We start from the raw sequence: 23520 nt of genomic DNA, 5'->3' as shown, positions 1-23520 counted from the left end.
GCGCCACAAGCTGTGTCTTCGTCTCCGTATCACAGACAGAACAAGGAAACCCGATTTTGATAAACTCCCATATCTACTGGGTGAAATACCACAGTGTGACATCACAGCAGCAAGATTTGTGACATGTTGCCACAAGAAAAGGTCAACCAGTGAAGAACAAACACCATTGTAAATACAACCCATATTTATGCTTATTTATTTTCCCTTTTGTACTTTAACCATTTGTGCATCGTTACAACACTGTATATATACCAAATATGACATTTGTAATGTCTTTATTATTTTGGAACTTCTGTGAGTGTAATGTTTACTGTTAATTTTTATTGTTTATTTCACTTTTGTATATTATCTACCTCACTTGCTTTGGCAATGTTAACACACATGTTTCCCATGCCAATAAAGCCCCTTGAATTGAATTGACAAGGAGTGAGATGTTTCACCGGATGTATACATCTGAAGAGTCTGGAGTTAATTTCCACTTCCCACCAAATATGGTGAGGAGAGGAAAACCAGTGGCCGGCAGCGGGAGAGTTTGAAGCGACATGGAACTGTGCTGACATTCTGCAATATTTTTCATTGATGAAACATCTGATATCAATACAGTTTTATGTCCCCAAAACAATAATCTGTTGCGAACAGATTGGACTAAGTTTTGTAGACTTTACCTTTGGCCAAAGTATCTAAAGTTGTTTAGTAGTGCGAGGGCGAATTGAGTCATTGCACACGCTCACTTCTAGCGGAAATATACAAAATACTTGCTAGAACGCGCCAATAGGATCTCGCTAACTCGTGCTTGGCTCTTCCCACCTCCTTGCCTGTTCTGTCCACTATGATTCATTTGCTCCCATTGGAAACAACAGGCTGTGGTGTATCCTGAGTGTTATACAAATCTATGGTGGTACTAAACAGCATATCAAATTACCTTACCAATTTAGAAGTTTAGCTAAAGAACCCCAAACAAAAGTATTTGTGAATGGTGTTGAATCAGATGAAATTATACATTTACAGTACAAGCAAATGCTAGGATAATGACCTAGTTATGTACTTTCCCATCACTTTAACAACTGATAAATAATGACAAGTTGGAAGCAGCAGTGAGTCAATAAAACATGATCTTTAATGTTAGGCATTAATAATAATTAATAAATTCCACATCACAGTAGTTGAAGTGAGTAGGAAAAAAGTGTGTATGTATTTACATCTAAAATCCACATCACAGTTGATTCATGCTAACACAATATATACAAGAAATTACTTTTAGAGTAATTAAAGGTTTTGTATTCCGTAAGAGTGACAGAAGAAGAACGTATCCCACTAACTGTCCAGAATTGATGCAAAACACACAAAATAATAATCAAAATAATTAGGCAAAATGAAATAAGTCACATTTTTTGTATGTTTTTGTCTAGTTTTTCTATGTTTTAAAAACACATTTACATCAGAAAGTACAAGGCAGACAATTAATAATCACAATCTTTACATGGTTTGCCCTTTTTAGCCTTATAAATACACTGCGTTGTCATGGTTATTTAAAGATAATAGAGAAGAGCCTGACAAGGTGGTCTGGAGGTAAAGAACTGCAATGATTTCAAAAATGTTTTATACCCCCCCCCCCCCCCAACCTAGATCCTACTGCAGGTTTCTATATTTACAAAGAACGACTGAAAAATTAAACACTTTCATGAGTACTGTTCTTGCTTCCTATTCCACTCAACTGTCTCCATTTTTCATTTTATTTATTTAACCTTTATTTTACATTGGCCCTGACTTGCCACAAAGTAAGACTAAACAACCGTTTATTCATATTAAATGATAGGCGACATATAATCAAATACTCTGTACCCAGTTCCCAGAACAGTGTGTCATTCTGCTGGATATGCTCAATACACTAGACACAGATCAATAGTAATGTGTGCGTTTGAAAGTCAAGTGTGTATGGAATAATTGTTTGAGTAGAAAACAATATGGGAATTTCTACTGAACAAAAAAAATAAATGCAACATGTAAAGTGTTGGTCCCATGTTTCATGAGCTGAAATAAAAAATCCTAGACATTTTTCATATGCACAAAAAGCTGATTTCTCTCAAATTTTGTTCACAAATTTGTTTACTTCCATGTTAGTGAGCATTTATCCTTCGCCAAGATAATCCATCCACCTGACAGGTGTGGCATATCAAGAAGCTGATTAAACAGCATGATCATTACACAGGTGCACCTTGTGCTGGGGACAATAAAAGGCCACTCTAAAATGTGCAGTTTTGTCACACAACACAGAGCTATTTCCAGATACTTGAATATTAATGTCTCTACCATAAGCTGCCTCCAATGTTATTGAGGAGTATTTCTGTCTGTAATAAAGCCATTTTGTGGGGGAAAACTTATTTTTGATTGGCTTGGCCTGGTTCCCCAGTGGGAGGGCCTGACTGCCAAGTGGGTGGACCTATGCTCTCCCAGGCCCACCCATGGCTGCACCCCTGCCCAGTTATCTGAAATCCATAGATTAGGGCCTAATGAATTTAAGTTGACAGATTTCCTAAAATGAACTATAACGCAGCAAAATCTTTGAAATCGTTGCATGTTGCGTTCATATTTTTGTTCAGTATATATATATATATATATATATATATATATATATATATATATATATATATATATGTGTGTGTGAATTTATAGAAATAAATCAAATACATTGAGAGACTGCATAGGTCATATGCATAACATGTTCCTTCATATCCTCTGCTCATATTGAAATAAAATAATGAATGAAAGTATGCTATTATCTTTAAATTATTTTACATTTATGATTTGAAAAGTTCAATGAAAACAAGGAGGAATTCCTGCTTTTTCAGCAACATAGCTCATAGAGATACAGTTGCCTACCATAACTAACTGATAGTGTTACACTGGCTTGTGTTGTCCACGAACACACGTTCAAAGAAAATCACTTCTCCACACCACACATCCATCATATCATTCAACCAGTCTGCAGTAGTGGTCCGAGGTTTTGGCCTTGTCATGTATATTAGTCGCATACCAGTAGTGACTATATTAGTCCTCTATATCAGAAGCCCATATTTTCTCCTCTCATATCACATCCTCCAACTCTTCAATCCTCTAACACTTAGAATGATGATTCGTCTTAGTAGACCAGGAGTGCCAGGCCAGGAGGTGAAAGTGGGTGAGCCCTGCCGACGAGGGGACCCTGGTCAAGTCAATGTGCCCTTGAGCAAGACACTTAACCCTAATTGCTTCTGTAAGAGTCTGCTCAAAAAGTCCTTCTCACAGGACAATGGATAACCTTCTAGGTGCATTTTCAACACTCCTTTCTCTTGAGCTCGAGTTCCATCATCCCAAAGAGTACAATCATCACATAACGGACACAAAACAACCATATAGACAGGAGAGTAGTAGTGTGTGACATTGCTTTTGACATGTTTCAAGTGTTATATCACGTGTTCCAATATCATACATGTTCTCTATTAGCTACAAATAAACATTAGAAAATAAATTAAATTCAGTCGATTCATTTAAAAATAAAAGTCCTTCTACATAAGGAGGCCTGCACCTATACCCCATTACTTAGAGTAGTATATACTGTGTGTAGCCATGTCCCTTCTGAGACGAGGGGAAAGTACATGATAGAAATCCCCCACTGTGAAGGAGAACATCGGGACATGAGAGCACCGTAAAAAAAAAAAAAAACGTTCTCAAGATTGGATGGTTGAATTGAAGCCAATCTACACATACAGTATCTACACACACGCGCTTCCTGTAACCGTCTCGTTAGTATAATGCCTCTTGAAAAAGGTAAATGGTCAATAGAAGCTGTAGTATCTCTATTAGCTACAAGTCCAACATTTTGTACTATGGTAATGATATACAATAATGTTAATAAAATAAAAACAAATGTATTTACACAGGTGAGAGAAAGACAGTCTTATAAATAATGAAAAAGTAATACCCCACTTCATGGTTATCAAATCTCCCCTTTCAACTATCTAAAACAACAGACCTTAGGCCTACTGTATTTTGAGAGTGAGAGCGAAAGAGCGAGAGAGAGAGCGACAGACAGAGACAGAGACAGAGAGAGAGAGACACAGAAAGAGAGAGACAGAGAGAGAGGCACACACACACACAACACCTGAACAACAAGCTGGAAGAAGAAAGGAATTCGATGTGGAGCAGGCTCTGATCCAGGATCTGTGTCTGTGAAGAACCAGCAGTGTTGTCACAAAGCAGATCAGATCACAAGGTAGATACAGGAGAAAGTCATTGGAGTTTATCTCGAAGGAGGCAGGGAGAAGGATGCATACGGATGTCTAAAAGCAGAATCAGCTGTACATTGTGATCAACACTGAATAGTCAAGACATATCAATGATTAGAAACAAGGATATCTTTAGTTCAGTCTATTCTCTGCTCCTAGCATGCGTCAGGTAGTCCAGTGGGCAGTACTAGCCAGGGTTAAATCACTTATTACACTGAATGGAACATGCACACATAAAAGTACCAAATAAAACACAAATCACACAATTATAATAATCATTTTTCTATAAATATCATCCATCTAAATGATGTTATTCCAATGTTCATGTCTTCCCAGATACAAGTGCACATCACTAAGCAGCTACAGTGGCTTGTCTTATCTTGCATATTGTTCTGTTTTTACATAGTCCTCATCAAGTCATCAATTCCCCTCTGTCAATCCGTGATATAGGGATTCATGTATAAATAATCTAATATTAATATACTATATATAATTATTTCTTTACTACACATAGTAATAAACTTGCAGATTTTCATCTCCTCTAAAAATATAGACTTTTCTTTGTACTGTAGTGTGTAACACGCTGCGAACTGAACAGAAAATACATTTTTAATAAACCAACCAACCCAAAGTAAAGAGTTATGCAGCCTTTAAGACTGCAAAGTGACATCTTTTGAAATGGCTTGCATTCACCAGCCAGGCAGTTATTCCCTAACCATAATGGATAATAAGTCTTTATAGTGGCTGAGTGATCTGGCTGTGGCAGCGCACAACTATAAAGAGGACGACTGTGTAATGAAGCATTACAACACTATTTAAGCCTATTACTGTCTGTCTGTCAAGGCAATGCTCTGCCTGAGAGGATAAGTCGTAAGGAGGAGGAAGTGTGTGTTTATCAAGAGGCGTGATCTGTTCTGATCGCTTCCTCTCTCTCTCTCTCTCTCCCTCTCTCTCAGCTAGTTGCATCGCTGAGTTCATTATTATTACACCAATACCACTTTAGTGTCCTATAAAAGTTAATTAATAAACAATCGTAATATAAAGACTACCACACCTCAACAATAATACTAATCTATCCGAAGCCCAATACAACCCAAGAGTCTACTTAACCCATCTTCATTTCTTCATACAATACAAGTGTGAATAGAATAAAACAAGTGGTTTTTGGTGCTGCAGAACTAAGTGCTAAAGTGCTGCTTCTCTACAACTGAAAAGATCATAGGTCATGGTCTAGCAAGCTTTACTCTATCCCAGCTTTGCTTCAATTAACTCAATTAATTAAATGTCTGGTAATTGGTTTAAAAATCCATGTTTTCTCTTTGTGCAATGATTTGGAACCTGCATGTGGACCTGAACTATCATTCATTAGAATTACTGTACAGATTAAAATGTTTCCAAAAGGTCTGTGCAAGTAATGCGTGAGACAATTTAGAGAAAGGGCATTCAAATAAGCACTGAAATGAAAAGACTGAGCCCCATACCACACACACACACACACACCACACACACACACACACACGTTGGTTGTTTAGCAACAAAACCGATGCGTGTGTAACTATGGGGCAAAACAGACGGGGTTGGCTTAAATTGTTAACAACATGTAAACTACAGTGAGCTCCAAAAGTATTAGGAGAGTGACATTTGCTGTTGTTGTTTTGGCTCTGTAGTCCAGCACTTTGGATTTAAAATGATACGATGAGGTTAAAGTGCAGATTGTCAGCTTTAATTTGAGGGTATTTCATCCATATCAGGTGAACCATTTTCCAAATTACAGCCCTTTTTGTACATAGTCCCCCCATTTTAGGGGACCGAATGCATTGGGACAAATTCACTTATATGTGTATTGAAGTAGTCCAAAGTTTAATATTTGGTGCCATATTCGTATAGAAATGAATTGTAAATAATCTATTGTGTCATTTTGGAGTCAAATATTGTAAATAAGAATAGATTATGTTTCTAAACACTTCTACATTAATGTGGATGCTACCATGATTATGGACAGTCCTGAATTAATCATGGATTTTATTTTTATTTAACCTTTATTTAATTAGGGAAATCAGTTAAGAACACATTCCTATTTTGCCGGCATCAAAAGTAAAACAAGTATTAATGGGTGACTGACTGTGATCAGACCACCATCTAATTGGCCTTCATAGAACAGAATTTCCACGTGGACGGGGATATTGGAAATTTAATCAAAGCCTATTGGATGACAATTTGTTCTTAACTATGACAAAATAATTAATTATTGACTATTTTCTGCACAACAAATACTTAACTTGTTACTACTTTAATAAATAGAAGTGAATTTGTCCCAATACTTTTAGTCCCTTAAAAACAGGGGGACTATGTACATAAAGTGCTGTAAGCACAGTACTTTAACCTCAGTCATTGTATCATTTTACATTTAAAGTGCTGGACTACAGAGCCAAAACAACAAAAAATGTGTCACTGTCCCAATGGGCATGCCTCGACCAACCATGCCTCGACCAACCAAGTGCCAGTTCAGGAGAATGTAACATTACAGAACGTTCAGATAGAAATATATTTAATGTAGAACATATATGATTGTCTGTCAGAAAGAATAAGGGGAAATCATGTGTGTCCGCTCTATCTAATCTATTTCTATCTGAAACGTTCAGAATGTTTCACATGACTGTCTGAATACACCCCCAGGCCTCCTCTTCACTCTTCGGCGATGCCGTGCTCCCACGCCACTTTTGCCTGCTCTTCCTTAGAGGTGATGAGAGGCTGAGAGATCTTGCGTGGCATGGGCATGGGCCTGGCGGGAATACACCCCTCCTCCTCAGGGATACACACCTCTCTCAGGTAGGGCTTGGGGGGCAGGGCGGGTGGAGGCTGGTGGCGGTAGTGGGGCAGGTTCTGGATGTTAAGGGTATGGGCCTCTGGGAGGACGGGGCTGATTGGAACCACGATATTGGTGATGAGTGGGTTGATCACCCCGGGAGAGGAGTGGCTACGACAGGGAGGGGGCTTGGAGCCATCCAGGACCTCTGACTCAGAGATACTGTAACGCACAGGCAGGTAGGAACCAGAGGGGGAGTCCATGCCCAGGTCCTCTCCGTCTGTGGCCCAGGTAGAGTGTGCCATGCTGGGGGTGACGGAGACAGTGTCCAGGGCATCTGCTGGATGTCTGGTTGTTCCATGAGACTCGGTGGAGCATGACTGGCCCATGAAGTTGCTCTCGCTCAGGGAGGAGACGCCGGAGGAGGCGCTACCGGAGAGAGTTGAGTTACTGCCATCCAGGCCGGACTGGGACTGGGGACTGGTGGGCGAGGCAGGTATAGGGTGCAAGGCTGACTGTGGAGGAAAACGATGGGGCAAAAGGTTACTCTTATAGATAAATGACAGACATACCGATTTGCATTTCCCATTTGTGTGAGGCGTAAAAACAAGATGAAAACGACTAAGCACAGATATAAAGTAAACAGAAGCCAGCTAAACTCAAAGACCAATGTGTCAAGGAGGTGGTTATTGACGTAGCAGGTTGCAGCGTGGGAGGCACAGCTTGTCCCATGAATTAATCATATAAAATTGAGGATTAGCTGATAACTGCGAAACAAACATTCTGGATAACATAGAAAACCTTGAACTATTTATTGATCAACATTTTGATATGCTCGAAAAAGAATCAGATACATCGAAGCGAACAAGAGAAGACCTTTCCTCGAGCTCTGAGAGCGAAACTGAAGGGAAGCCACCGTCTAAAATTAGAAATGTAACATTGTAGGGGAACGTTTTTAGAACTTACAAGTATGAGCGAGTAGTTAAAAAGCTGGATCTATTGCCTGGGCTACTGGGGAAGGATGAGGCCTTTAAAAACAGGAATGGATTATAGTAATAAAATGATGGAAGAAATACCCGAAAAAAACCGACCGTGGACTCCCGAAAAAAAACGACCGTGGACTCCCGAAAAAAAACGACCGTGGACTCCCGAAAAAAAACGACCGTGGACTCCCGAAAAAAAACGACCGTGGACTCCCGAAAAAAAACGACCGTGGACTCCCGAAAAAAACAATGAAAGCCGAATGACTTGTTCTAAAGCATAGAAGTATGAAGAATAATATTGTTATAATGGGAATAATGGAGGAGGAAAACTAAAACTATCAGACAACGGAGGAAAAAGTCAAGGTGTTCATGAAACGTAATCTCAAGATGACGAACAGGTGGATACAATTGATTTTTCAAAGGGCTCACTGTTTCGGTGGCAGAGCGGAGGGAAGGCCCTGTCCGATCGTAGCTATGCTAACTCACAACAAAATGAAAATTGCATTGTTACAACAGAATAGGGAACTGAAAAACACCCTGTTCTCTAATAATGACCAATTTCTCCATGAAATAGTGGAGACGACGTGCCCTGTACTCCACTTTCAAAACGCTCCGAGCAGAGAAGCAGAATGTTTGTCTAGTGGTCTAAGATTACAACGTGGGAGAATGCCAAGCGTGTGCAAAGCTGTCAACAAGGCAAAGGGTGGCTAATTTGAAGAATACATTTTTTTTGTGGTTACTACTTGATTCCATGTGTTATTTCATAGTTTGGATGTCTTCACTATTATTCTACAATGTAGAAAATAATAAAAAATAAAATAAAACCCTGGAATGAGTAGGTGTGTCCAAACTTTTGACTGGTACTGTATATGTAGCAGAAAAGCTGTAAAAAATAAATAAAAACTAAAAACTAAATGGTGGATGGGTTAATAAAAATAAATAAAAAGACGAATGTGTCAAAAACACAGTCACACATACAATACATTACATACACAACCACACACGGAGCAACAAGCATCTCTACAGTTATACAATACTCTACAGCCTTGCACTCTTTTAGCCCTGCTCACTCACTGCTACTGAAGGACTGAGAGGAAACTGGAGTAGAGGGGGGACCAGACCAGACAAAACTGGACCAGATCTGGGTTCAAATACTATTTCAAATCACTTCATATGCTTTATCTGTGCTTGATTGAGACCAAAACTCATTAAACAAAATGCTTCAACTTTTATTTGCACCAAAGAAAACAAGTGATAAACAACAATACAGATAAAAACACATACTAATAATAGAAACTATGTGCAGGTTGGAAGTCCGAGGGCTGATATGAAAACCACAACACAACAAAAAACCTATATGCAATGCATGAGTGAGAGACCAAAACTGAAAACATTTGCAATCTCAAACTTCAGGTCAGGCTAAAGCAAATCCTCAAAAAGTATTTGAAAGACTTCATATAGTACTTGAACCCAGGTCTGGACTGAACAGGTCAGGACGGTAGGCTACACTAGGCCAGGGAGGGTACCTTTCGTAAAGAGGAGCGCGCAGGGAGAGCTGGAGGGAGGTCGCTGATCTGGTGGTGGAAAGCATCAAAGTGCATGGAGAAGTGTCCTATAGAGGGAGACACACAGCAGGACAGAACAACGGATTGGTTGGTTGGAAATATACAGAACTAAAACCGGGAGGGGGGGAGGGGGGTAGAAAGAGAATGATCTGGAGCAGGATAAACAGGCCTCTGACTAGGCTACAGAACAGTCCCCTTGAGAGGATCAGGTAGGATTAGGGTTGGTGGGTAGATGGAGGGGATAGGATCAGGTAGGATCAGGGTTGGTGGGGGGGGTAGATGGTGGGAATAGGATCAGGTAGGATCAGAGTTGGTGGGTAGATGGTAGGAATAGGATCAGGTAGGATCAGGGTTGGTGGGAATAGGATCAGGTAGGATCAGAGTTGGTGGGTAGATGGTAGGAATAGGATCAGGTAGGATCAGGGTTGGTGGGTAGATGGAGGGGATAGGATCAGGTAGGATCAGGGTTGGTGGGTAGATGGTAGGAATAGGATCAGGTCGGATCAGAGTTCGTGGGCAGATGGAGGGGATAGGATCAGGTAGGATCAGGGTTGGTGGGTAGATGGAGGGGATAGGATCAGGTAGGATCAGAGTTGGTGGGTAGATGGTAGGAATAGGATCAGGTCGGATCAGAGTTGGTGGGATAGATGGTAGGAATAGGATCAGGTAGGATCAGAGTTGGTGGGTAGATGGTAGGAATAGGATCAGGTAGGATCAGGGTTGGTGGGTAGATGGTAGGAATAGGATCAGGTAGGATCAGAGTTGGTGGGTAGATGGTAGGAATAGGATCAGGTAGGATCAGAGTTGGTGGGTAGATGGAGGGGATCGGATCAGGTAGGATCAGGGTTGGTGGGTAGATGGTAGGAATAGGATCAGGTAGGATCAGGGTTGGTGGGTAGATGGAGGGGATAGGATCAGGTAGGACATGTGCATAGCATTTAAATAGACTAACTATGCTAAATTAGCGTTGTTGGCTAATTTACTTGCCGCTCATCATTAGCATCTACAAACCTTGCTGTACTACTGGATAGGATGAAACAGGACTGGTTCTCTATAACTGTCATACAGGGATAAAGGAGAGCTCCAATGACACTGAGATCAACGTTGGAAAAGGGGTACAGTTGAATAATTCCTTGAGGATCTATTGGAATCAGATGTTCCCATAAAACTCCATAAAATGACACCAAACTGCACCATCAACGCCAACCAGGGTTGGGGTCAATTCCATTTAAATTCAGGAAGTGCACTGATATTCCAATTCCAGTGGGATTGAAACAATATGCACCTGTGAGTGCTGATCACAAAGGCCATGTCATGGTTAACAGCAGATTATTATGGTTACCATCACATCACATACACACACATACAGTACATGACCACTTACACACAAACCAATATTTGACCCCAAAAAACACTGGACCATATTCCCAAAATTAAGAAATAATGGGAATACACTACATGACCAAAAGTATGTGGACACCTGATCGTCAAAACAACTCATTTCAAAATCATGGCCATTAATATAGAGTTGGTCCCCCCTTTGCTGCTATAACAGCCTCCACTCTTCTGGGAAGGCTTTCCACTAGATGTTGGAACATTGCTGCAGGGACTTGCCTCTATTCAACCACAAGAGCATTAGTGAGGTCGGGCACTGATGTTAGGCGATTAGGCCTGGCTTGCAGAAGGCATTCCAATTCCTCCCTAAGGTATTTGATGGGGTTGAGGTCAGGGCTTCGTGCAGGCCAGTCAAGTTCTTCCACACCAATCTCGACAAACCATTTCTGTATGGACCTCGCTTTGTGCATGGGGACATTGTCATGCTGAAACAGGAAAGGGCCTTCCCCAAACTGTTGCCATAAAGTTGGAACCCTAGAATCGCCTAGAACGTCATTGTATTCTGTAGAGTTAAGATTTCCCTTCACTGAAACTATGGAGCCCGAACCATGAAAAACAGCCCCAGACCATTATTCCTCCTCCACCAAACTTTACAGTTGGCACTATGCATTGGGGCAGGTAGCATTCTCCTGGCATCCGCCAAATCCAGATTCGTCCGTCGGACTGCCAGATGGTGAAGCGTGATTCATCACTCCAGAGAATGTGTTTCCACTGCTCCAGTCCAATGGTGGCGAGCTTTACACCACTCCAGCCAACGATTGGAATTGTGCATGGTGATCTTAGGCTTGTGTGCGGCTGCTCGGCCATGGAAACCCATTTCATGTAGCTCCCGACGAACAGCTCTTGCGCTGACGTTGCTTCCAGAGGCAGTTTGGAACTCGATAGTGAGTGTTGCAACCGAGGACAGACGATTTTTATGTGCTACACGTTCTGTGAGCTTGTGTGGCCTACCACTTTGCGGCTGATGTTGCCCCTAGTCATTTCCACTTCACAATACCAGTACTTACAACTGACCGTAGCAGCTCTAGCAGGGTAGAAATTTGACAAACTGACTTGTTGGAAAGGTGGCATCATATCCTATGACGATGCCACGTTGAAAGTCACTGAGCTCTTCAGTACGGGCTATTCTATGACCAATGTTTGTCTATGGAGATTGCATGGCTGTGTGCTCGATTTTATACACCTGTCAGCAACAGGTGCTGGCTGAAATAGCCGAATCCACTAATTTGACGGGGTATCCACATACTTTTGTATTCATAGTGATGATTGAAAAATATCTCAACAACCCTTTCATTAGTGTTCTGCCTCAGTGTAACTATATAATGGGTGATGAATAAAGATCTGCCGTGTGGTGTGTGTAATTTCCTTCTGTATTCATAGTGTTTGTTGTTATCTATAGGGATCTGGCATGCCAACGTAAGGCACAACACAACGCAAAAACACTCGACTGTATTCTGATAGAGATCAGTTTTTGGTGAACCATCTACCATCTGACCATGGAATGTGGTTCACCATAAACTCCTCCGTTGTACATGTATTGTACTCACCGTGGGGCAGGCTGCGGGGCGGGACAGGCGGGGCCATCACACTCCCAACGTGGGTGGACAGGAACGGCAACACCTCTCTGGTACCACTGTCCAGACTCCAGCTGCTGGGGGTGGTCAGGACTGGAGGGGAGAGAGGTAATGTAAATACGCCCCTCTACTGTTCACACTAACAGTAAGCTACTGGGGGTGGTCAGGACTGGAGGGGAGAGAGGTAATGTAAATACGCCCCTCTACTGTTCACACTAACAGTAAGCTACTGGGGGTGGTCAGGACTGGAGGGGAGAGAGGTAATGTAAATACGCCCCTCTACTGTTCACACTAACAGTATACTACTAGGAGTGGTCAGGACCAGAGAGGGACAGACCAGATATTAACACAACCACTCTACTTTCAGTATTGGCAGAGTCATCATCCTGAAGATTATCAGTGTAATCAACATCATCATCATCATCAACTTAATCATCATTACTGTTTTTATTTTTGCATGATTTAAGAAAGCAATGTTAGTTATAATAGTGTGGTCAATGTACTATATTTGGGGGGGTTAATATGTATCGTTCAAATGGTTTATGTTGACTTACAGGAACAACCAATTACACATCAGTATACCACACCGTAAGGAAGAACAACCAATTACACATCAGTATACCACACCGTAAGGAAGAACAACCAATTACACATCAGTATACCACACCGTAAGGAAGAACAACCAATTACACATCAGTATACCACACCGTAAGGGAGAACAACCAATTACACATCAGTGTACCACACCGTAAGGGAGAACAACCAATTACACATCAGTATACCACACTGTAAGGAAGAACAACCAATTACACATCAGTGTACCACACCGTAAGGGAGAACAACCAATTACACATCAGTATACCACACCGTAAGGGAGAACAACCAATTACACATCAGTGTACCACACCGTAAGGGAGAAATGTACAAGAGATGGTTACTACTTTAAAGAAAAGGGCTTCAGTTCCAGCAACAGGCTGGTGCTGACTGATGGAGCAGTTCTGTACTAATGATCTACAGTGGGACATCTACAGATAGAAGAAGAAGTGGATTTTAAACTAGCTGAAGTATTAGGAGGGTCTGTGAACTGACCACTAACTGGCTGAACAGATAAAACAGAGTACTAGCTTATGTTCTCAACGGGACTGAAAAAGACCAAAAACATGGGCTAAATTAGGACAGACTTCCACACTTTTAACATACTGAGTCCAGCCATACCAAGCTGTACTGACCTGGTTACATATCCACTACTGAGTCCAGCCATACCAAGCTGTACTGACCTGGTTACATATCCACTACTGAGTCCAGCCAAACCAAGCTGTACTGACCTGGTTACATATCCACTACTGAGTCCAGCCATACCAAGCTGTACTGACCTGGTTACATATCCACTACTGAGTCCAGCCATACCAAGCTGTACTGACCTGGTTACATATCCACTACTGAGTCCAGCCATACCAAGCTGTACTGACCTGGTTACATATCCACTACTGAGTCCAGCCATACCAAGCTGTACTGACCTGGTTACATATCCACTACTGAGTCCAGCCATACCAAGCTGTACTGACCTTGTTACATATCCACTACTGAGTCCAGCCATACCAAGCTGTACTGACCTGGTTACATATCCACTACTGGGTCCAGCCATACCAAGCTGTACTGACCTGGTTACATATCCACTACTGGGTCCAGGCATACCAAGCTGTACTGACCTGGTTACATATCCACTACTGGGTCCAGCCATACTGACCTGGTTACATATCCACTACTGGGTCCAGCCATACCAAGCTGTACTGACCTGGTTACATATCCACTACTGAGTCCAGCCATACCAAGCTGTACTGACCTGGTTACATATCCACTACTGAGTCCAGCCATACCAAGCTGTACTGACCTGGTTACATATCCACTACTGAGTCCAGCCATACCAAGCTGTACTGACCTGGTTACATATCCACTACTGAGTCCAGCCATACCAAGCTGTACTGACCTGGTTACATATCCACTACTGAGTCCAGCCATACCAAGCTGTACTGACCTGGTTACATATCCACTACTGGGTCCAGCCATACCAAGCTGTACTGACCTGGTTACATATCCACTACTGAGTCCAGCCATACCAAGCTGTACTGACCTGGTTACATATCCACTACTGAGTCCAGCCATACCAAGCTGTACTGACCTGGTTACATATCCACTACTGAGTCCAGCCATACCAAGCTGTACTGACCTGGTTACATATCCACTACTGAGTCCAGCCATACCAAGCTGTACTGACCTGGTTACATATGCACTACTGAGTCCAGCCATACCAAGCTCTACTGACCTGGTTACATATCCACTACTGAGTCCAGCCATACCAAGCTGTACTGACCTGGTTACATATCCACTACTGAGTCCAGCCATACCAAGCTGTACTGACCTGGTTACATATCCACTACTGAGTCCAGCCATACCAAGCTGTACTGACCTGGTTACATATCCACTACTGAGTCCAGCCATACCAAGCTGTACTGACCTGGTTACATATCCACTACTGAGTCCAGCCATACCAAGCTGTACTGACCTTGTTACATATCCACTACTGAGTCCAGCCATACCAAGCTGTACTGACCTGGTTACATATCCACTACTGAGTCCAGCCATACCAAGTGTGTGGTCGAAGATTACAACGTGGGAAAATGTGGTTACGTATCCACCATAGTTGCTAGAATGGACAATGTGAAAAGAAAATATCTGAGCCAGTATAGTATGGTTTGGTTCTGCGAGAACAGTAGTGTTTGGGAATGGAGAACAGAGTGAATCAGGCAATAAAAGGAAAGGTGAAACAGACTATAAGAGAGATTACATGAGACTATAACAGATTACATGAGACTATAACAGACTAAAGGAGACTATATGAGAGACTACATGAGACTATAACATAACAGACTATAGGAAACTATAGGAGACTACAACAGACTATAACAGACTATAACAGACTAACACACTATAACAGACTATAGGAGACTATAACACAATATAGGAAACTATAACAGACTATACGAAACTATAGGAGACTATAGGAGAGTATGAAATACTATTACAGACTATAGGAGATTATGAAATACTATTACAGACTATAGGATATTATAAAATACCATAGGAGACTATAACAGACTTTAGGAGACTATAACCAGCTGACCACCCGAGATAGAGCCGTAAAGTTCCATCAACAGACCAATATAGCAGACCAACCCGTGCGTGCCAATATCTCTGCACTCATACAACTAACGAAAGAGTGGCTGGAACCCAGAAAGGGAGTAGGACATGTCGTAGAGACTCTCGTAGTGGACAAGATTTTGAGGGAATTACCCATGGATTTAAAAAGGGTTGTGGGGCAAACAAACCCGTCGTCAGCCAACGACAAAGCCCAGGCCGTGGAAACATACCGATCTACATGGGAGTTGTTAAAAGGGGACAAGGAGGACTGGAAGGACTCTGCCAAGACCGTTCCCCGATTAACCCCGGCATGTCTGCCACCGAAACGACGGAACCCACTCCGGATTCACCCACACAACAGGGTCAGTGCTATAAATGCCAGTCTCCGGACCATTACGCCTCACAATGTCCCAAAGAGGACGAGTCCATGGCCACCACTGCCCGTCCCCACGCATCCCTGTCCGAGAGGGCAGGATCGCCCCTGTTGGTTAGCAGAAATAGCCCCAGCGATTCCAGTTGGAATAGAAGGACGAGACGTGGTAGCCATTCTCAACTAAGGCGGTATGGTTACATTCATGGAGGAGCAGATGGTTACCACAGCAACACTGCTACCAGACAAAGTAGCCGTGTCCTGTATCCACGGAGACCACCCACTATTACCTCACCGTGAGTCTGTCCATTCTCACCCCGAAAGGAAGGTGTACAGTCAGCACGGGGAAAGTACCCACCAGCTGAAGGTGCCATTATTGATCAGGAGAGACTGTCCCCATATATAAGGAGCTTCGGCAGATGAATTTACGCACCGTACATAGGGGATCAGGTCTCTCTATCACACGCCAAGGTTCGGCCCACCGCAGAAGGGCAGGAAAGCAGAGAGGGATAAAAAGTCCAAGCCCGGGGTAGTAGCCCTACAAGGAAACGTAGCCTCGTCCTCTAGAGCAGAGGAAGAAATACATACACAACGCCTCTGACAGCTATTCCAGCAAACCTCCGATGAAGACACCTGCGAAGGGTTATACACGACGGAGGAAGGAAGGAGCGACCAGAGGCTACGGGATATATTTGAAGCCCCGTCGGAGGGAACCTGGAAGAGATTCTCTTCGGGCACCCCCGACGGGGGATGGGGAACAACCTCCACACCCCTCTACCGAGGTTGACCTGCTCCAAGAATTAAAGGGACAGTTCGGCACCTCGCAGCATAGAGACCCAGACCTAAGGGAGGCCATGAGGAAGGTGAAAGTGATCGACGGGAGAAATGTCGACGGATCAGGTGAGCCCTCTCTTCCCAACTATGCAATCAGGCATGGCCTCTTGTATTGGGTCGTGCAACGAAGGGGGGAAAAACAGGAATTACTAATGGTGCCTAGACCATGCAGGGATACTGTCCTACAGCTAGACCATTCCCACATCCTAGGAGGACACCTGGCATGGGACAAAACGATCGACAGAATCATGCAGAGTTTCTATTGGCTCCGTATCACCCGAGATGTGGCCAGGTATTGTAGGATATGTGATCAATGTCAGCGTACGGCCACACCTGCGTAACCCCTTTGATTCCTTTTCCCATTATAGAAACCCCCTTCGAACGCATGGCTATGGACCTCGTAGGACCCCTCCCAAAATCTGCCAGAGGACCCGATTACATCCTGGTTGTCTTAGATTACGCTACCAAGTTCCCTGAGACCATACCCCTTCGCAACATGTCGTCAAAGGGAATCGCCAAGGAATTGTTCATGCTGTTCTCCCACGTGGGCCTTCCCAAGACAATCCTAACCAACCAGGGAACCCCGTTCATGTCCCGGTTGATGAAGGACCGGTGTCGGTTAGACCAGGTTCAACAGATATGCACAAGCATATTCCACCCACAGACAGACGGTTTGTGCGAACGCCTGAACAAAATGATTAAAGCATGTTGAGAACAGTGGTGTCCAGAGACGGGGACATAGGACATGCTCCTGCCCCACATAACGTTTGCCCTGTGAGAAGTACCCCAGGCGTCCACAGGGTTTTCCCCGTTCGAATTGCTGTACGGCAGACCATGTCTTGGGATCCTCGACTTAGCCAAGGTGACCTGGGAGGCCCAACCCTGCCCATTCTGGTCGACGATAGAACATGTTACCCTGATGCGGGACCACCTGTCGGCAGTCTAGTCCATAGTAAAGGAGCATATGGAGAAGGTACAACAGACTCAAGGCCAGGCCTACGATAAGTCAGACACCCAGGGAGTTCACTGTGGGAGAGAAAGTAATGGTACTCGTGCCCATGACCGAACACCGCTTGCTGGCACAGTGGAGGGGGCTCCTACAAGGTAACGGAAAGGGTCTCACCAGTCAATTACCGCATCGAGCAACCTGATAGGAGGAAGAAGGTCCAACTCTATCATATCAACCTACTGAAGAAGTACCATGGAAGAGAGGAGGGTGTGGCTTTGATGGCAGTGGAGGACAAGGAAAAAGAGGAGGCCCCGCTACAGGAGCGCTGTGGCAGAACTCTCCTGCCGGAGCAGTCGAGACGGCTAGACAAGCTGATTATGCAATTCGGCAGGATGTTCTCTCCCTTCCCAGGACAAACAGATGTCCTGTTTCTCCATATCCACACCGAACCCGGCCAGAAGGTGCATATTCGGCCTTACAGGATTCCTGAGGCACGCCGAGTCATCGCTAAGAACGAGGTAAGGGAGATGCTGAGGATGAGGGTGATAGAGCCATCTACGAGGGAGTGGTCCAGTCACATAGTCCTGTTCCCCAAACCCGACAGTAGTATGAGGCTCTGCAACAACTTTAGGGGCGTAAACGCCATCTCTACATTTGGAGCGTATCCCATGCCCCGCGTGGCTGAACTCTTGGAGCGCTTGGGAAAGGCCAAGTTCATCACCACTCTGGATCTGACAAAGGCATATTGACAAGTGCCAGTGGTTCCGGAGGACCGCCCACAGACTGCTTTCGCCACACCGGAGGGGCTTTTTCAATATGTGAGGATGCCTTTCGGACTGCATGGTGCGCGGCAACTTTCCAACGCCTCATGGATGCCATTCTACGGCCCCATCAAGAGTGAGCAGCAGTGTACATAGACAATGTGGTCATCTACAGCAAGGAATGGGATAGCCACCTCCTGTGACTGCTTGTGAGCCTGGAGGCTAAAGGACTGACAGCCAATCCAAAAAAATGCTGCCTGGGTCTGTCTGAATCAGAATACCTGGGATACGCCATGGGGAATGGAAAAATACGCCCACAGGCAGAAAAGACCAGGGTAATTCGGGACTGGCCTCAGCCCCAGACGAAACGGGACATCTGAGCCTTCTTGGGGATAACAGGATATTATCGCCGTTTCATCCCTGGATATGCAACTATTGCCACCCCCCTTACAAATCTCATTATGAAAAACCTGCCAAACCGTGGAAGGAAGAGATGGAAGATGCCTTCCAGTTGCAAAAAGTTAGCCTGTGCTCTGATCCCATCCTGCAGGCTCCTGACTTCTCCCAAGAGTTCACTGTGCAGGTAGACGCCTCAGATACGGGGCTCAGGCCATCCTAGCTCAGGTTGAAGGCGAAGCAGAGAGGCCTATTCTCTTCATAAGTAGAAAGTTCAGTGATCGGTAACGGAGATATGCTATCGTAGAGGCCCTAGCCATTAAATGGGCCCTCGAGTATCTCCGGTTCTACCTACTCGGGCGTAGGTTCGCCCTCGTTAATGACCATGCTCCCCTCACGTGGATGGCCGGTAAGAGAAACAATAACAACAGAATAGCCAGATGGTTTCTTGCATTACAAGCATTCTCTTTCCATGTCATCCAAAGGGCCAGATCGAGGAACGGGAATGCGGACGCACTGTCCCGACGCGACCAAGACGGCACCCAGCCATCCAATCCGGTCCTGAGGGGGGAGGTATGTGGAATGACTACCAGGGGGCAGGCTGGTCCCACGGATAATAGCCCAGCCCGGCATGTGAGGCAATTAAGCACAGCTGACGGTACCAATGACCTCTTCTCTTCCCCCTACAAGAGAGAGGAGGGAACCGGCAGTGTAGGGGACTGGAGGAGAAAAAAAAGAGTGATTGCTTCTCCAAAGGAGAGGACTTACCGGACGGAAGGGAGAAGAAGCGGACAAACTATCTCTTGGGAAAGGCAACCATGGATTCGCACCGCCACAGGAAGGGAACTCTCCACGAACGGATAGTTAACCTGTTGGGTCTAGGGGGCAGCATTTGCACGTCTGGATAAAAAAAATGTACCCGATTTAATCTGGTTACTAATCCTACCCAGTAACTAGAATATGCATATACTTATTATATATGGATAGAAAACACTCTAAAGTTTTCAAAACTGTTTGAATGGTGTCTGTGAGTATAACAGAACTCATTTGGCAGGCAAAACCCTGAGACATTTTCTGACAGGAAGTGGATACCTGATGTGTTGTATTGACTTTAAACCTATCCCATTGAAAAACACAGGGGTTTAGGAATATTTTGGCACTTCCTATTGCTTCCACTAGATGTCACCAGCCTTTACAAAGTGTTTTGAGTCTTCTGGAGGGAGATCTGACCGAACAAGAGCCATGGAACGGTGATGTCCCATTAGACACCTGGCGCGCTAGTTCATGTTGGGTACCCTCGTTCCAATACGTTATAAAAGAGTATGCATTCGTCCACCTTGAATATTATTCATGTTCTGGTTAAAAAAGGCCCTAATGATTTATGCTATACAACGTTTGACATGTTTGAACGAACGGAAATATATTTTTTCCCCTCGTTCATGACGAGAAGTCCGGCTGGCTTACATCATGTGCTAACGAGACGGAGATTTTTGGACATAAATGATGAGCTTTTTTGAACAAAACTACATTCGTTATGGACCTGTGATACCTGGAAGTGACATCTGATGAAGAGAATCAAAGGTAATGGATTATTTACATAGTATTTTCGATTTTAGATCTCCCCAACATGACGTCTAGTCTGTATCGCAACGCGTATTTTTCTGGGCGCAGTGCTCAGATTATTGCAAAGTGTGATTTCCCAGTAAGGTTATTTTTAAATCTGGCAAGTTGATTGCGTTCAAGAGATGTAAATCTATAATTCAGTAAATGACAATATAATATTTTACCAATGTTTTCTAATTTTAATTATTTAATTTGTGACGCTGACTTGACTGCCGGTTATTGGAGGGAAACGATTTCCTCAACATCAATGCCATAGTAAAACGCTGTTTTTGGATATAAATATGAACTTGATAGAACTAAAAATGCATGCATTGTCTAACATAATGTCCTAGGAGTGTCATCTGATGGAGATTGTAAAAGGTTAGTGCATCATTTTAGCTGGTTTTATGGTTTTGGTGACCCTGTCTTTGACTTGACAAAACATTACACACAACTCTTGTAAATGTACTGTCCTAACATACTCTAAATTTATGCTTTCGCCGTAAAACCTTTTTGAAATCGTAAAACGTGGTTAGATTAAGGAGATGTTTATCTTTCAAATGGTGTAACATAGTTGTATTTTTGAAAAATTTGAATTTTGACATTTATTTGGATTCAAATTTGCCGCTCTTGAAATGCACCTGCTGTTGATGGAGTGCACCACGGGTGGCACGCTAGCGTCCCACCTAGCCCCAAGAGGTTAAGGCGGTGACACACCCGGAATTTCTGTTATAGTTAAAAGATACTCACCTTGTGTTCCTTGTTCCTGTAAAGAAGAAGACTTGTGTTTTTCTTATGAGATCATCCTTGATTGTGTGGGATTGTTGGAGAAGAAAGAAATAACTCAACAGAACTTTGTTCAATGTAAGAAAACCTAATCCCGACACGTTTATTCCACCTTTATGCTTTAGAGCAACCTCAAAGTACTTGGTCCACTCACAGAGACCATAACAGACTATATCAGACTATAGGAGACGATAAGACTATAGGATGATATAACAGAACATAGCATACTACAGGAGACTGTACCAGACTATAGGAGACTGCACCAGACTATAGGAGTCTATAGGAGTCTGTAACAGACTACAGGAGACTATAACAGACTACAGGAGAATATAACAGACTACAGGAGAATATAGGAGAGACTATAGGAGAATATAACAGACTACAGGAAACTATAACAGACTACAGGAGAATATAACAGACTACAGGAAACTATAACAGACTACAGGAGAATATAACAGACTACAGGAAAATATAACAGACTACAGGAGAATATAACAGACTACAGGAAACTATAACAGACTACAGGAGAATATAACAGACTACAGGAGAATATAGGAGAGACTATAGGAGACTATAATCACCTCTCTCTCTTCCCCCTACACCCAGGCTCTGTTATGCAGGTCATAAATTCCTAGAGGAGTCTCTCTCCCCATGGCCAGACAGTATAGAGAGAAAGTTTCACAGGAGAACAAAGGAACCTCTTCCACATCACAGAACTTGAGAACTGAACAATGTCCATATTTTGGAGAATGTGTACATGGTCGGGGGAGAATCCAGCTACGACCAGTCCATTTCGTTGAATGTTTGTGAAACTCATGAGAGACAATACAGCCACATTACCATAACTCTGTTTATACAAGAGTCTCAGTTGTGAGGCTTGCATATAATTGTTGTATAAAATGAATGAGTAAAGATGAAACTATGTGAAATTATGTAATGTGATTTTAAACTGTTTAAATGAAGGAAACTCCAATTCCCTTTGGAGTTTAACTAAGTCATAGGCCCGCCTCATGAGCACAGACATTGATCTAGTGTCATGGGACAGCCCTTTCTTACTGTTCTGGATATAACCCCCACCTTGGGAATTTCCCTTCAGACCAAGCTTACCTCGATTACCGAGAGGGCTAAGGTTTGAGTAGAGACCATAAACCTGAGTATAAGCTAAGGTTGTAATGGTTGTTGAAACTGAGACTATCGATACCGACAGAATAAGAGCAAATCTTTGATACTAATTACTAGTCTACAGCTATGAATGCGAAGGCTGACAACTGCCGAAACATCTATTCTATAACAACATTTCTGAATGGGACTCTGAAGTATCCATTCTAACCACAAAAGACGGGCGGATGAACTTCCAACAGAGAGAAGGACGATTCCAACAGAGATAACGATGACACACTGAGCGTAAATATATATATTGTTTGTAATTATTCCCGAATGAGTGAGCGTTCATGTGCAAAGGATTAGTATTTCAATTATTATAATTATCAACTGTGTAGTGTCTTTTGTCTTTCGCACCCTTCTCAGTCCCTTTGTCTACCAAGCCGCCATACCGGTTCAGCCCAGTAGGGCACATCCCCTATCATTTCCTTGTAACCATATCTACTTTGTTTGTTGATGCATTTCTGTGATTATTTAGTTAGGTAATAAATAAATGATTGAGACAATTGATGTATGGATGATTCATAGTGAAGTCTGGGTTGGTGCAGATAACAAACAATTTACGATGTTTGGAATGAGACTAATGTGAGGTAAAGAATAATTCATTAATTAGAAGACTAATTGATCAGATATTAAAATATCTGAAAGTTTTATTAGGAAAATTATAACTTTGTAATCTGAATATTTTCCTTGGTGCCCCGACTTCCTAGTTAATTACATTTACATGATTAGAATAATCACGTAATAATAATTACAGAGAATTGATTTGATAATATAACAGTCTTCATTTTAATGAAGACACGACAGAGTCTATAACAGAATATAGGAGACTGAAATACACTATAACAGACTGAAAGGCAACATACTGAGATGAT

General features: G+C 43.0%; 1 protein-coding gene across 8 annotated transcripts in view; it reads right to left on the bottom strand.

Annotated features, from left to right (window-relative positions):
* Nucleotides 1-2643: 2643 nt before the first annotated feature.
* Nucleotides 2644-23520, bottom strand: part of dock3 (dedicator of cytokinesis 3) — a 366286-nt gene continuing 345409 nt past the window's right edge. For all 8 annotated transcript variants that reach the window (XM_045705090.2, XM_045705092.2, XM_045705096.2 and 5 more), the window contains 3 exons: nucleotides 12562-12681; nucleotides 9581-9666; nucleotides 2644-7586 (listed from right to left, as the gene is read on the bottom strand). In XM_045705090.2, coding sequence (XP_045561046.1) covers nucleotides 6951-7586; nucleotides 9581-9666; nucleotides 12562-12681 — 842 coding nt within the window. In that variant the 3' untranslated portion in view covers nucleotides 2644-6950. The remainder of the gene's footprint in view (nucleotides 7587-9580; nucleotides 9667-12561; nucleotides 12682-23520) is intronic.

This window comes from Salmo salar, chromosome 22 (genome assembly GCF_965601325.2).
Source record: "Salmo salar chromosome 22, fSalSal1, whole genome shotgun sequence".
Taxonomy (NCBI): domain Eukaryota; kingdom Metazoa; phylum Chordata; class Actinopteri; order Salmoniformes; family Salmonidae; genus Salmo; species Salmo salar.
This window is presented reverse-complemented; position numbering and strand designations above follow the sequence as displayed.